Here is a 14,663-nt window from a genome sequence, read left to right as displayed (position 1 = left end):
TTCCCCAATAACTGCCACAATGTTTTGGGAACTTTGGTGGGAGTGCTGGAACAGTTAATGAGGACGATTACTAAAAGTCATAGTCCAACAGTCGTGTTACATCCTTTCCTTACACACCCCTTTAGTCTCACATAGCCATTGACAATGCCTCACAATGTTTAAGGGTCTCATTTCATAGATCAAAAGAGCAAGGTATGTAACAGTTTTGTTTCTGGTTTTGTTTTTGAATACAAGTGGTCAACATTTGAATACGTCATTGGTAAGAAAAAGAGGGAGCGCTTACGAGATCACATAGAGGAAGAGAAAGTACTCTCTGCCTTCCATGATTAGTTCCTGATTGCATGAAGAAGAGTCCCATGTCCCAAAACTAAAGACAAAAACAGCAGTACATTTCTACAAAGATAAAAAGCATTTCTTTACCATAGCTATGCTTTGGAAATAACAGAAACTCCATCAGCTTTTTGCCCAAATTACCATCTCATTCAGTCTCAATATTTAGCACCTTAGAAAACAGAATTAAAGGTAAAAATTTTTAACCTGAAAGTTTCTATAATTCATTCATTCATTCAAGTGTTTACTGAGGTCCTATTATGCCATTCTCATAAGTAATGGGGAGATAGTGGTAAACAAGATGGCCAAATTCCTTCATCTCATGGAGCTCATACCCTAGGCAAAAAAATACTGAACAAGCAAACAAATTAAAATGACCATTCCAACTGGTGATGTTGCTGTGAAGAAAACATAACATAGTGAGATAATATTATAAAGCACTTGTGAGGGTGACTTTACATTGGATGATTAAGGACACGCCTCAATAAGACCTGAGAAGATGCACCGCTATCACATTGTTGTTTGTTTCCACCACGGTACACATTTGATGACTGCTCCTGGTGGATTGTATGTATGCAGTAAGTCAAGAACCAAGACACTGCTACCAAAAGTGGGCATTTAAAATTCATTTTGTATTATCTTTTCTAGCACTACTTTCTACATAGTAATCAGAAACAACTGAGAGTGCATTAAACTTCTGGTGAGTCTTGGTAGTCTGCCTTTCCTCAGTTCAATTTATTGAATTTTGTTTTGTGTTTACTCTGAGTAAATAAAGGTTAATTGGTTCTGGAATGCCAGGGAGTGCTCTTAGATTAACAAAACACTTAGACTCACAAGAATATGCCACAGGCCACTTGTGGCATCAGTTTACTTGGAAAGATCCAGGATAGGAATCGCAGCTTGCTAGCTGGGCAGCTTCAAGTATTCCTCTTCTATGGAATCCTTACCACAGTCCTGCACAGGTGGATAGCTCATTCAGGTACAGAGGCAAAATCCCCACCAGTAGATATGACAGCTGCCCTGACTTAGGGGCTTCATGACCCTCAGTAGCCACAATTGCTTATAACAACTCCATACATATAGCTTTTCCAGGGCTACCTCAGATTTGAAACTCTAAGCCCCACTACTATGATTTTTAAAAAGTATGTAATTATTTAAATATATTTCAAATGCAATATGGAACTACACTATCAGATACAGTAACCATTAAGTAAAATCGGTTATTGAAATTGAAATTTTAATTAATTTAAAATTCAGTCCTTTAGTAGCACTAGCCATGTCTCAAACACTCAATAGTGGCTATTTGCTACTGGGTTAAACAGTACAGGTATAGAACACTTCCATCATCACAGAAAGTTCTATTATATAGCATTCAACAAGTTACTTTTTGTTGCTAATACATCATAAATACTGCCACAATGCTTTCTCAGGTCTTTTAAGAATATTATTTCCCATAACATCATTATTATTTTGTACTTTGTTAGTGTTTACGACTAATTTTCTTTGTTACTTAACCAGACAGCGATCAATGTTTTAAAGAAACCCAACGAGTGAATAGGAAATTTAACAACTGCAGATATTAAAATTACTAAAAAAGCATAAGAAATCATAAATTTTACTTTCCAGGAAGGCTCCCAGTATCCGGTATCCCCAAGCCACAAATTCCTGGGAAACTTTGGAGTCAGAGGACTAAGGGAAATCTACAACGTCTGGTTGAAGATGAGCTACAAGACCACTGTGACAGGCAAAGTTTCATTATTTCCAGGATTCTATGTGCTCTCATATAATCACATACCTCCACTATGCCAAGAGTCATCATGATTTCTTATAATTACTTTAGTTAAAATTATCTTTTTACTGATAACTATTCAGTCCTACAAAGGCAGAAATAAATGCATCCCTAGAACCTAACACCATGTGAGGCAACCAGTAAGAGTTCCTTTAATATGTGTTCAATAAACAATAAATAAAACAAACTCTTAGAATGCTAAAAGGTGAGCATGTATTACTGAACAGCTCTCACAAAGTACCTCCACACATCTCAGCCACTATATATAACCTCATTACAAAGTCCACTAGTTACAGCAGTGTTTATTTGCCTCGTTCTAGGTAGCTGGTTGGTAAGACAGGAAAGATTTTTCTGTCTTCCTTCTATATCATTAAAAAGAAAATCGGTAACTTTTTACATTTCTTTAAGAACCCATTTCTTATACCTTTTTTCAACTTTAAGATATATTAAACTAGCAAAGTGAATTAACTACAGAACTCCAGGAAACGTTAGTATTCTATATAAATTAAGAATGGTGACTTACATGTAAAACTGATGAAAAGTGATACAAAAAGCTGTTTTCACTCCATACTCCCACCTCAAAAGAAAACCTTCACTGTAAGAGGATGAATCAGTGACCTTCCAAATATGCTCTAATTCCTGGATCCTCTGAATGTGTTAGGTTACATGGTAGATGAAAAGATTATCCTGGATATTCCTGTAGTCTGATCTAATCGCATGGACCTTTAAAAGCAGAAAACTTTCTCAGGTTGGAGGAAATGTGACACAGCAGCGTAAGTTAGAGATATCTGAAATATGGGAAGGCTCTGAGATGGGACTCACAGGCAAGGACTACAGAGGCCTCTAGGAAATCATGGAAAGCATGAGAAGGAATGTGGGCAGCCTCTAGGAGGAAAGACCAGGCTTCAACTGACACCCAGCATAAAAACAGGATCTCCAACAACTTAAATAACCTTGGAAGTAAATTCTTCCCCAGAGCCTCCAGTAAGCAACATAAGCCTTGCTGACACCTTGATTTTAGCCTGGCAAGACCCAGGTCTGATTTCTAACCTACAGACTGTGAGATAATAAATGGGCATTGTTTTAATCCACTAAATGTGTGGTAATTTGTTAAGGCTGGAATAGAAAACTAATACACTGGTCACTTTTTATTTTCTTTATATAAAAATACTAGTGTCATTGCTAAATATCAGGGAATGTGTATACATGTACTCACGCATATAGACATATGACACGAGTGATTTTTAAATATTCTAAAGGAGTGTTTGATAAAATGGCTATAAAGTCTCTAATCTACACACACTAACAAGCTTTAAAATTCGGCTTCCTCAATTCCACCTTTTTCAAGTCACTCGTTCACTTGTTAAGAACTCTGCCACTTTCTCACTTGGGCAAGATGGCATTTTTAGACTAATGAACTTCCCTGTATTTTCAAAGCTATACACCACCTAGGCTGCTGCTGTTCTTCGCTCTTATCTCCATCTGATCTGCTGCAAAACATCTATGCTGTAATTCCGTCTACATAAAGTTACTACAGTATTTCTTCTCCTCAGTACTTTGAACACACAGAAACTGTTCACATTCTATAATTTTTCATCACAGGTTTATTCAACCCAGAAAGCTACACATATCTGATTAAATGGCCATGGTTAAGTAAAAGTAGATATATCTATTCTTGATTGACTATTACGCAGATACTTAAAATTAGACTCATGAAAACCAATTTTCTACTTTATTACCTAGTTTTAACATATTAAGTGAAAAATTTAAAAGTTAACCACTTTATAATTACATTAAAGTGTGCATCAAGTTTACAAAAGAAGCTTAGCGGTGGTTGTATTAGGGAGGGAGGTGATTTTATATGTTGTGACTATACATTTTACCAAAAACATTAAATGACATTAAATTTGTTACATAATCCACATGCAGATATTGCTTCTTATAAGACTTCCCACCACTCTCTTTACTATCTACTTGATTAACTTGCAGCAACTATTCTGGTGCAGCCTTGGGTATGTGTGTGGGTGGGGAGAGGGGTGCTGTTTATAAACTTTGGCCCTCTTTCCCCTTAAAAATATAAACATCGTGAGTTAAGGGACCACATCTATTCTGTACATAATCAGTACCAATTATAGTGCCCTTAACACAATGAGCTGATTCTAACAAAATGCTGACTATTCACAAGTACACCTCTAAGAAGGCATTAACATTTTCCATACAGATGTGAAAAAATTATAATTCAAAGGTGACAATGGAAAACAATATATTCTAATTTATTAATATCTTACACAGCTCCTGGAAAACCTTCACTATAATCACTGAACTAAAAGCTTGTGCTGCTGCATGTAGAAAAGGAAATAAATGTTCAAGGTACTGCCAGAGACTGGAAACAGGTGATGAGAAAGAGCTAACAAACAACTGAAGCATGTGGACCAGGCTAATGAGGCTTTCATTTCAACCCTCAGTTGATGAAGCCCCTATCTACTAAACCATTTTCTGGCATTTATTTTCATATTTACCACAATAGACACATGAATGCCCACACAATTTTCTGATTTCAAAATGAGAACTAATTCAAAAAGAAAACAATGATAACTGTAGCACTGTGGATAGTAAGAAAAGCATTCTTACAGAGATTACATGTCTGATAAAAAATTTGTGAAAGCATACTCTTTAGAAGAATAAGTAGAAATGTGTGCATATTAATCAAATGTACCGCCTTAGGAAAAGGAATTTTACAAAAGTAGTCTGTAATAATACCAACTGAAGGAATATGCTTTCATTACTTTAAATTATTTTAAAATAAAGGTTTGTATAAACATCTGCTTGCAAAATCAGTATGCATTAAAAGTTAATCCATATGATGCAGTCCAAGTACTTACTATAAGTAATACTTGTCTTTCTTAGCTTGTTTTATCTTTGTTTGATTTCTAACTCATTCTTGGGCTGAAATGTGCTCACAAAATTGTGGTGTGACAAATACACATTTTTAAAATGAGTTATTCTTTAATGACAAAACATTAAATAATAGCAATTTTTTTTTTTTTTTTGAGACAGGGTCTTGCTCTGTTGCCCAGCCTGGAGTGCAGTGGCACGATCCCGGCTCACGACAATCTCTGCCTTCCAGGTTCAAGTGATTCTCTTGCCTCAGCCTCCTGAGTAGCTGGGATTACAGGTGCGTGCCACCACACTGGGCTAATTTTTGTATTTTTAGTAGAGACAGGGTCTCACCATGTTGGCCAGGCTAGTCTCGAACTCCTGGCCTCAAGTGATCTGCCTGCCTCAGCCTCCCAAAGTGTTGGGATTACAGGTGTGAGCCACCGCATCCAGCCAATAATAGTAACTATTACAGTGACTTATAATATGCTGTCCCCCAATGCACTTCATATCTTGAAGTGGAGGGATAAAGGAGGAAGATACCCACACTGTAGTCATTATTTTTAAGGGGGAAAAATTCTCAATCACACAACAAAAAGTTATCACATGTAGAATATGGGCTGCAAGTTTTCCTCTCTAGTTGCATCTATTTACACTTTATATTTATAAATGAGATAATAAATAAAAATAACCATCTTTATCATACACACTTGCTAGCCTAATACCATTTTTATAAATATCATCCCATGGTACCATAATTAGGATAGCAAAGATACTTATTTACAATAAACTTCTACATTCATGGGAACATATTCCAAGACCTTTATGTATCTCCAAACTGCCAAATCAGTGAACGGTATAATTCACCCTAGAAAATGCAGTGCTATATAACCATGAGAATGACAGTAAAGCCACAATGAGATGCAGGCTCCTTAGATTACATGTCTAATCATATGCAATTTGGTGAAAGCAGAAATAATGAATTTTACAAATTCTCTCTGAACTTTATGTTATTGTAAATCTAAGTAAGTTTATTTCTTTCAATGGGAAAGTTCCTGGTATCAATTTTGAAAAATGGGAAAGTCTTATGAAATAATTAACTCATCTCTTTTGAGGAGAGGGAAAGGCAGTATTTTTAATTAGAAAAATTAGGTTTTCTTGGCTGGTGCACGGTGAGCATGGTGGCTCACGCCTCTAATCCCAGCACTTTGGGAGGCTGAGGCAAGCAGAACACCTGAGGTCTGGAGTTTGAGACCAGTCTGGCCAACATGATGAAACCCCATCCCCACTAAAAATAAAAAAATTAGCTGGGTGTGGTGGCATGCGCCTGTAATCCCAGCTACTCAGGAAGCTGAGGCAGAAGAATCACTTGAACCCAGGAGGAGGAAGGTACAGTGAGCCGAGATCATGCCATTGTACTCCAGCCTGGGTGACAGAGCGAGATTTTGTCTCAAAAAAAAAAAAAAAAGAAAAGAAAAATTAGGTTTTCTTAATGAGAACATCATGAGGCTCCATCACCAACCTGTAAAATAGGGATTATGATAAATAACCATCTACCCTCCACGCTGGATTGTTCTGAGTATGCACCAAAAAGCTAGGTTGGAAAGTACTTTTTAAAACTCCAGTCAGTTTGACTTTCTGGCCTGTCCCCTTCTGCCTTCTAAAACACTGCCCCTTCAATTATTCCCTCTTACTCTCATGCTACTCATTTCTGCCTTAACCTGTAAATATGCTTGTCTTACCAATCTTAAGGAAAAATTAAAACACTTTCTTCAACCATGAAGCTCACCAATGCAGTCCTTTTTCCTTACATGTCCTCAGAATTAAGCTCTACCAAGAGTAGCCTACTCCCTATATCTCCACAGCCTCATTTCTTATTTATTCCTCAAATCCTCATAAGACTTGGACTTGTAACCATACTATCAGCACCTATCATCCCACTAATCTTTTTTGTTCAAGGCTCCTCCCTGGTATTTTTACTGGTTTCTCATATCCCAACTCCCGCACTGCCCATCACAAGTCATTTAAACACTGATATTCTGTGGGTTCAATTCAGAACCCTTCACTCTTTTCTTGTCTCTCTATACTCTCTTCCTGAGTGATCTCAACCATTCCTTTTATTTTAACCAAGACCTGCACAGTGGTGATTAGCAAATGTCTCCCTGATGTAAACCTCACTCTTCAACTGTGGGTCTGTATTCAACTACTTACTAAACATCCCCCACATACATCCCCACAGGTATCTCAAGCTTAAAATGTCTGAAACTACTGAAATTACCATCTAAGCAATCATATTCATTCCCTAATTGCCTTGTCTTCCTTTCTTTATTCTCCTTCTTAGTTAATGACAACATTATCCCTCAAGTGAGATTATGGTTCAATCCACTCAGCCTGAGAAAGCTGACTGATAAGAATAAAACAACAACGAAAAAAGAATAAATTTCAGTCCAATCTGAGCTCCCACTGTGAGCCACTACTGTGCTAGAATGCACGGAAACCAAAACAATTAAGTCATGGCCCAATTACTTAAGGAGGTAATTCCACGAGGGAGACAGTTCAATTAATAAAATTATGTACATTGTATTTAATTCTGATAGAAAATGTTACAAATTTTATAACTTGTTCAAGTGCCTATCTCTCAAATGAAATCAAACCTAACTCCCTGAGAACAGAGATTGTGTGCTTTCTTTTCATTCTAAGCACATAATAGGCACTAACTAATGAGTGAATGGATGATACTAATGAATTAAAAACATAGTTGTACTGCCATAAGATACTGAAACACAATGTTTTTCTGTACTTGAGAATTGGATTCAACTAAAAAAGTTTGGACACTTCACTTCTGCAGTCTCAAAATAATATATAGTTAAGCAGTATTTTAGATTATTTGATTGGCATTGTTACTCTAATTCTCTTTGAGTCTCTAAATCCTGTAAAATGATTTGAGAATTTCTCTGTATTGCTACTTCAATTTTTACAGGTATTTTGTATTATCTCCCAAATTAGTTTTATTGACAAATTTAATTGAAATGCTACTCATCATTCCTCTTTCCTCATCAGAGCCAATAAATAAAATCAGACTTAATAATGATCTCGGTATCAACCTCCTAATGTCCCTCCACCTCTAGGTAACATTTAAATTACACAGTTCAGGCAAATCAATTTTTTTCTAACAAAATTATTATTAGAATCTCTCAAACCAAATAATATTATTTCCTATTTAGAACTAAGCAAAAGGAAGATAAAACAAAAACATTACATTTAGACAAGCAAAAGCAACAATTCAATATTCTTGAAAGGCCTACCACAAGGTTACTTTGTAGAACAGAAAGTGTCAAACTATGCATATCAGATGCCACCCAACATATAGATGTCTCTGACATGGTAATAAAATGAGAAACCATTTGGTTTAATAATAATAAAAAGGCAACATCAGTGGGTGCACATTACATGTAGCAGCTAGTCCTGGTTGCCTAGCAACCAGTCATGAGTGAACTCCACAGAGAATAAAAGCCCTTAAATGAATGTACAGTTTGTGCAACTTTCAAGGACTAGAAGAGATGTGTCAGTAGTTAATCTAAATTCTAGCTGGCAATTACCATACTCAGATGGAGGAAGGAGAATCCATCATTATCTCTCAGCATCAACTGTGAGATTAACTAGAAGTGAGATTCTACCCTTTAGGTTTTTACCTTTTGAACCAGTGGTTTTCTAGGAAAAAAATTATGACAGTATGATTTATGAATTATAAAAACTTTATGCAGAAAAAAACAAAATTTCACTAATATAACTTGCATTCATTCATTCAACAAAACATATAATACCTATCATACGCCAGATACTGTCTCAGCTACTGAAAACACAAAGATGAACATCACTTTACAAGCTTTCAAACATACTATAATGGAGAAATCAAACAGTAAACAAACAATAACAATATCACAAATTCTGTAACACAGAGGAAGGCATGGGATATTATGAAAATATCTATAAGAGACTTCCAATTCAGACTACGGAGGTGAACTAATAAATGGTCAGGGAAAACTTATCAGAAGAGGTAATGCTTGAGATGAGTCTTAAAAGACAAGCAAAAGTTGTTATAAAAGCGGAGCATGGGGAGAATATAAATAGATTTGCATATTTATATACATCTACAATATACTTTAAATATAAATAAAATATACATATTATATACATTTAAAATATTTTAAAATTGTATTAAATACATTTAAAATACCTTAAAATTATATTAAATACATTTAAAATGTTTAAAATTATATATATAGTATATATCTATAAATTTACATAAATAGAAGTGGCAGAAGGAAAAATATTTGGAAGGTCATAGAGGTGAGTAAGCCAAAAGCATGTTGTGTTAAAGGAACTTCATGGCATTTGGTGAAATTAGGATCTCAGTGTTAAAACAGGAGTCCAAAGAGACAGACAGCCCAGGCCTCTTCCAGAAGGACCTCTTATGTCAGGCTAAGAAGTTCCAGCTTCCTCCAGAATGAAATTGGAGAGGCAGAGATGGGTCTTAAGCCAAGGAATAATATAAACACATATGGCAATGACGTAAAATATATTAGAAAGGGCAAAGCAAACAGACAAGAGGCTATGATAGCAAGAGATATACTCAAGAGATAAAACGGCCAACAGAGTTGAATGCGGCAGGTGGGCATTAAGCAAGAGACTCAAAAATAATTTCTGAGATTCTTAACTCACTAACACAGAGCTCTAGTAAATTTAACAATCATGTATAAATGTTGTTATATATAAAAATGTATGCTCTGCAGTCCCTGCTGAAATATTAGATTTGATCAACCCTCCCTTCTTCCTAATCCAACAAAACAATTATACAAAGGTTATAAAGCTGTCTGGGAAGGAACAGTTACTGGAGAGCAGGAAGAAAAGGCAAGGAAAGGGGAGAGGGGAGGAAGATATAAAGGAAAAATAAAGAAAACTAAAAGATACCAGAAAGTAAAATCTATCCACACTTCTGAAAGAGAAGTTTAAAAAGAATTTTTCAAAACCATAAAGGAAAACACTATTGGTGCTTGACTATATAAAACTTGAAAATGTAGGTATGTTGACTAATACAATTTTAGAACTTCAGAAAAAAAGTAGGTAACAAATACAACAAAGAGTTACTATCCTTTAAAGTATGTAAGAGCAAATAAGATAAGGAGATGCTATCAATAAGTGAGCAAAGAATACAGGTAGTTAATCTCACCTCAAAACAAGGAAAATGAATTATTATTACCAACAAAATGCACAGGATCAAATAGTATCTCTATGTCTAACCCATTAGCAACTGTTTTGACTGCCCTGTCTTGTTTAGAGTATAGTAACATGGCAGTCTTATACAAATATGAGTGTATAGGTAGAATAGGATTTTGAAAAGGAAATATACATATATACTTAAATCTTTAAAATGGTTCACACCCTTTGACAAAGTAATTTCAATTCTGAAAACCTACCCTAAGAAAATGATCTAAAATACAGATAAAGGTTAACATATAGCATTGTTTTACAGTAAGAAAAAAACTGGAAATGGTCTAAAGCTTCCCAAAAGGAGATAAATATGCTACAGTACAGATATACAAGAAAATATAATGTAGTCACTAACAACAATGCTTTTAGAAAGATTTTAATACTAAGGTAAAAAATATTACAATGTTTATAAAAATGGAAAAAAATCATCACATAAACTATAATTTCAACACTAAGTAAAAAACAACAACAACAATAACAAAAACATAGAAAGGCAGGGTGTGGTGGCTTACCCCTGTAATCCCAGCACCTTGGGAGGCTGAGGCAGGTGGATCACCTGAGGTCAGGAGTTCGAGACGAGTCTGGCCAATATGGCGAAACTCTCTCTCTACTAAAAATACAAAAATTAACCAGGCTAGGTGCCCCGCGCCTGTAATCCTAGCTACTTGGGAAGCTGAGGCACAAAAATTGCTTGAACCCGGGAGGTGGAGGTTGCAGTGAGTGGAGATCGCATCACTGCTCTCGAGTCTGGGCAACAGAGCAAGATTCCATCTCAAAAAATAAAAAACTTAAAAAAATTAAAATGAAAAGTAAAACATAAAAAGGATAAATATTATTTCTGAGCAGTAATGATAGTTTTTTTACTTTTCCTTTCCTGTATTTTCTAACTTTATTTTTTAAATAATGAGACTATATTATTTTTGTATTTAGAAATGAACTCCATCCATCTCACCTATCCTCAATAAAAGTATGCCTTAGCCTTGTATTTACAAAAATAGCTCATTCGAGATCTTTCTGTAAAGTTAGTTATCTCTACTCATTTAACTTAAACTTATCAAGCAGTTCTGCACACTGTTGTTGAATTAAAAGAGCTATCTACAGTGCCCTAAAGTCAAGGGTAACAAGTACATGGTATTAAGAACTTCAATTGGAATAATGGAATGAAAGCAAGAAAAAAAAGTAAGTTTTTAGTAATCGAAGGGGTTTCACCACTTTAATACACTTTATTCACTTTACTGCACTTGGATTTATAAGCATAACAAGGCTGTGCCTTTGTATTACCTGAGGTGGTTGAGCAGAGGCTGAAGTCTTTCATCAGACTGCACAGCAGGCAAGGACCTGGCTGTTAACTAAAAGCAGGGAAGAAAATTAGTAAAAACAGCAAAGGCTGAACACCGAACATACTTGAATACTAAATGTAAAACGAGTTGAAGAGCAGATAAGGAGACAATACTTAAAAATACAAGGTTATGTTTCTCTTTTTTCAAATCAAGAAATTATATAAAAACCTGACACATTACGTGATCAAAGTTAGCTACATGGTTCTAAGGACATAGGATATGTCACTAAGTTTAAAAGTAAAGAAAAAGGTGAGCAAAACAGAGAGTAAAAGGGAGTGTCCTGAGTTCATGAAAAAGCATTCACTTATAAGACTATTATCTTTGTAAATAAAAATGTAAAAACTTCTAAATGTAAAATTGTATAACAACCAATCTTGTAGCACTGAGTCCTAAGATGATGAAGAAATTGGGAAGAGAAATTCTGATTTATAGCTAAGCTACTACGAAACTGGTTACAGATAGAAGTGTATGGACTTCATTCTGTCAGCCACATGACTATAAGGAATGAAGAATATCTTTTAAGTATACAGAAGCAACTCAAAGTATTTAATATTGAAATATGACCTCAAATTGAGCTAGGAAATAAGAAGTCAGAGCCAATACTGTGTACCAACTTGACAGCATATCATCAAAATGTGAATTTCTGATCTATTTTATTACAATATTAATTATATATCTATATATCTGTATTTTCTTCTATGTTCTTAAGAGAATGTCTTTTTATAAGAATTTGACACAAGGAAATTAAAGACATTCATTCAAAGTAATCTGACAGTTTGAGGTAAACTTAATAAAACATCAAAACAAAAATAAAAGATAAATCTCTTCAGGATTCAATTATGATCAAAATGGTTCTCATATTTTACTAATCAATCATTTAACAATTCACACAAAAAAACCTTAAGGCAAGCAACAAACTGAAAGATACCCTTTGGGTTTATATAGTGTATCCTCTTTTTAATTTTTTAATACATTAATTACAATTTCCTAATGGAAGACAGACATTTAATTCATCAAATCTAATTATATTATGCAAATAAAAATAAAACTATCATCTAAAAATATCTTTTATATTTTTGAAAAAAAGTTGACCAAAGTGCCATATATGAAGTCACTTTTATTAAATAATTTCTAATGATAATGGAGAAGTTTTCCCAATTTTGTACAAGAGTCAACACGTCGACAAAGTTACTAATTTAAAATACGATAAAGTGAGGCAATTAATCTGCTGTAATTTTAGCACAATCAACACACTTTCAGTATCCCTGAGAAATGCTAAGTCTTGTATTTTGTAACATGAAAGATGTTATCAAGGTTATCAAATTCTATAAACAAAACACTTGAATACTTTAATACATCCTTTATCTGTTAATGTCAAATCTTGTTACAAAATGCCATTTTCATTGTTCAAGAGATTTCATGTCTCAGAACCAAAGCTGTTTTCTAAAACGATTTAAATGATTTATCTAGACATTTCAAAAGTCAATTCTCTGAAAACAGAGCAGAGAGAGTGGGCTTTTTCAGTCACTTCTGTCAATCTATATAGTATGCTTTCTAATCAAACTATCTTTTCTAAATAGAGGCAAACAAAAAACACCTCAGTAAGAGCAAAATATTTCTAGATATCTGTTCAGTCCATACAGGAAAGATTTTCAAATCTACCCCTTCCTCTTAATTTCAGTCTTCATTTCCTTTTCCCTAAACTATTAATACATCTACACTGTTATTTCTCCTGCCATTCTTGCCCCTTCCCTAATTTATACCAAGGTCAGAGTGAAATTTTCAAAATGAAAGTTAACCACACCCCCTCATTAAAATCATCTAGTAATTCCCTCAGCCTCCCAGGGTAAAGTTATTACATCAGTCTTTCATCAGACATTTTCTTAAAATTTTCCTTTTAGGTGGCATTACTGAAACAATAGGCACTGAATGAGTGACTGCCGATACAGCTTCTGCCAATTCCACAAAACACAATGACAGCACATCAGGTAGAAATTTTCCACAGCTCCAGTTTTCTGGAACACATGTGTTCAATGATATGCATTCTCCCATCCTCCCCTTCCCACCTCCAACTTACTTTCAAGATTGAATCTAGCAAGAATGATTCTTAAGACAGGGAGAGGCCAATGCTCTGAGTAAAATTATTTCAAGGAAGATTTTTGAGTTTTCCAAAGGTTTTCTTTTCAACTTTTAAAACAATTAGCATTTACAAAAAAAGCATGCATCTCTCCATGCTAAGGATATGAAGTAATAAAGCTATTCCAAAGCTCTTTAAAGTGGCAAACCCATCTGCTAACCTTTTGCTGACAGAATGCAAACTTCATTTTAGGAACTGTTGGCTCCATTTCTTCTGAAATTTTTCTCTGAGCTAATGCAGTTACTACTTACATCCACTGGACTGCGATTGGTAACTGCATCCCTAGCACTTGCAACACAACAGATGTTTAGTTTAGCAAGTATTTATTGAATATGTAATAAATTCAAGAAATTACAACTATGTAATTTCATTAATTGATAAAAATGAAAGTACATATTTCATAAAGCTTTTCAAATTCCTCCTTTGAGAAAAACTAAATATAAATCAAAACTAAACTAAGTAACAATTATCAAGCCTTCCAAGAAAGCAATACACTGTCACAATAAGATTTTTAGCATTTCCTCTATAACCAGAAAGCTGTATCTATCCAGGTTAAATCGACTTTGGCTTCCAACTATGTTTTAATTTTTTTTCTTTTTATAGAAAACACAACAATATACCTGACACATAAATCACCAAGAATGAAAGAGAAGGAAGATCTATCACAGTCTGCATCTGCAAAGCCTAAACGAGTTGTCTAAGTTAGGGCTATTTTATGGGAACCATCATAGAAGGTGGCATAACTTATAGCTTATTTCTCATTATTGTTGAAAGGTTAGGGGTGAGTTAAGATGTCCTTTCATTATCAAAACTATATTAGCACACTGAATTAACCAATACAGTTTCCACTGTTTTTAGACAAGTATAACAGATTACTAACTCTTAGATAAATCTCATTTTAAAAATAAGTGTTACTGAG

The 14,663-nt window shown here is 34.6% G+C and overlaps 1 protein-coding gene across 2 annotated transcripts in view; it reads right to left on the bottom strand.

The window, feature by feature from the left end:
* The window catches only part of PRIM2 (primase, DNA, polypeptide 2 (58kDa)), a 410,194-nt gene that overhangs the window by 135,340 nt on the left and 260,191 nt on the right, over positions 1-14,663 (bottom strand). For both annotated transcript variants that reach the window (XM_011945621.1, XM_011945620.1), the window contains exon 8: positions 11,549-11,616. In XM_011945621.1, coding sequence (XP_011801011.1) covers positions 11,549-11,616 — 68 coding nt within the window. The remainder of the gene's footprint in view (positions 1-11,548; positions 11,617-14,663) is intronic.

The sequence above is a fragment of the Colobus angolensis genome, unplaced genomic scaffold (genome assembly GCF_000951035.1).
Source record: "Colobus angolensis palliatus isolate OR3802 unplaced genomic scaffold, Cang.pa_1.0 Scaffold241, whole genome shotgun sequence".
Classification (NCBI taxonomy): Eukaryota; Metazoa; Chordata; class Mammalia; order Primates; family Cercopithecidae; genus Colobus; species Colobus angolensis.
This window is presented reverse-complemented; position numbering and strand designations above follow the sequence as displayed.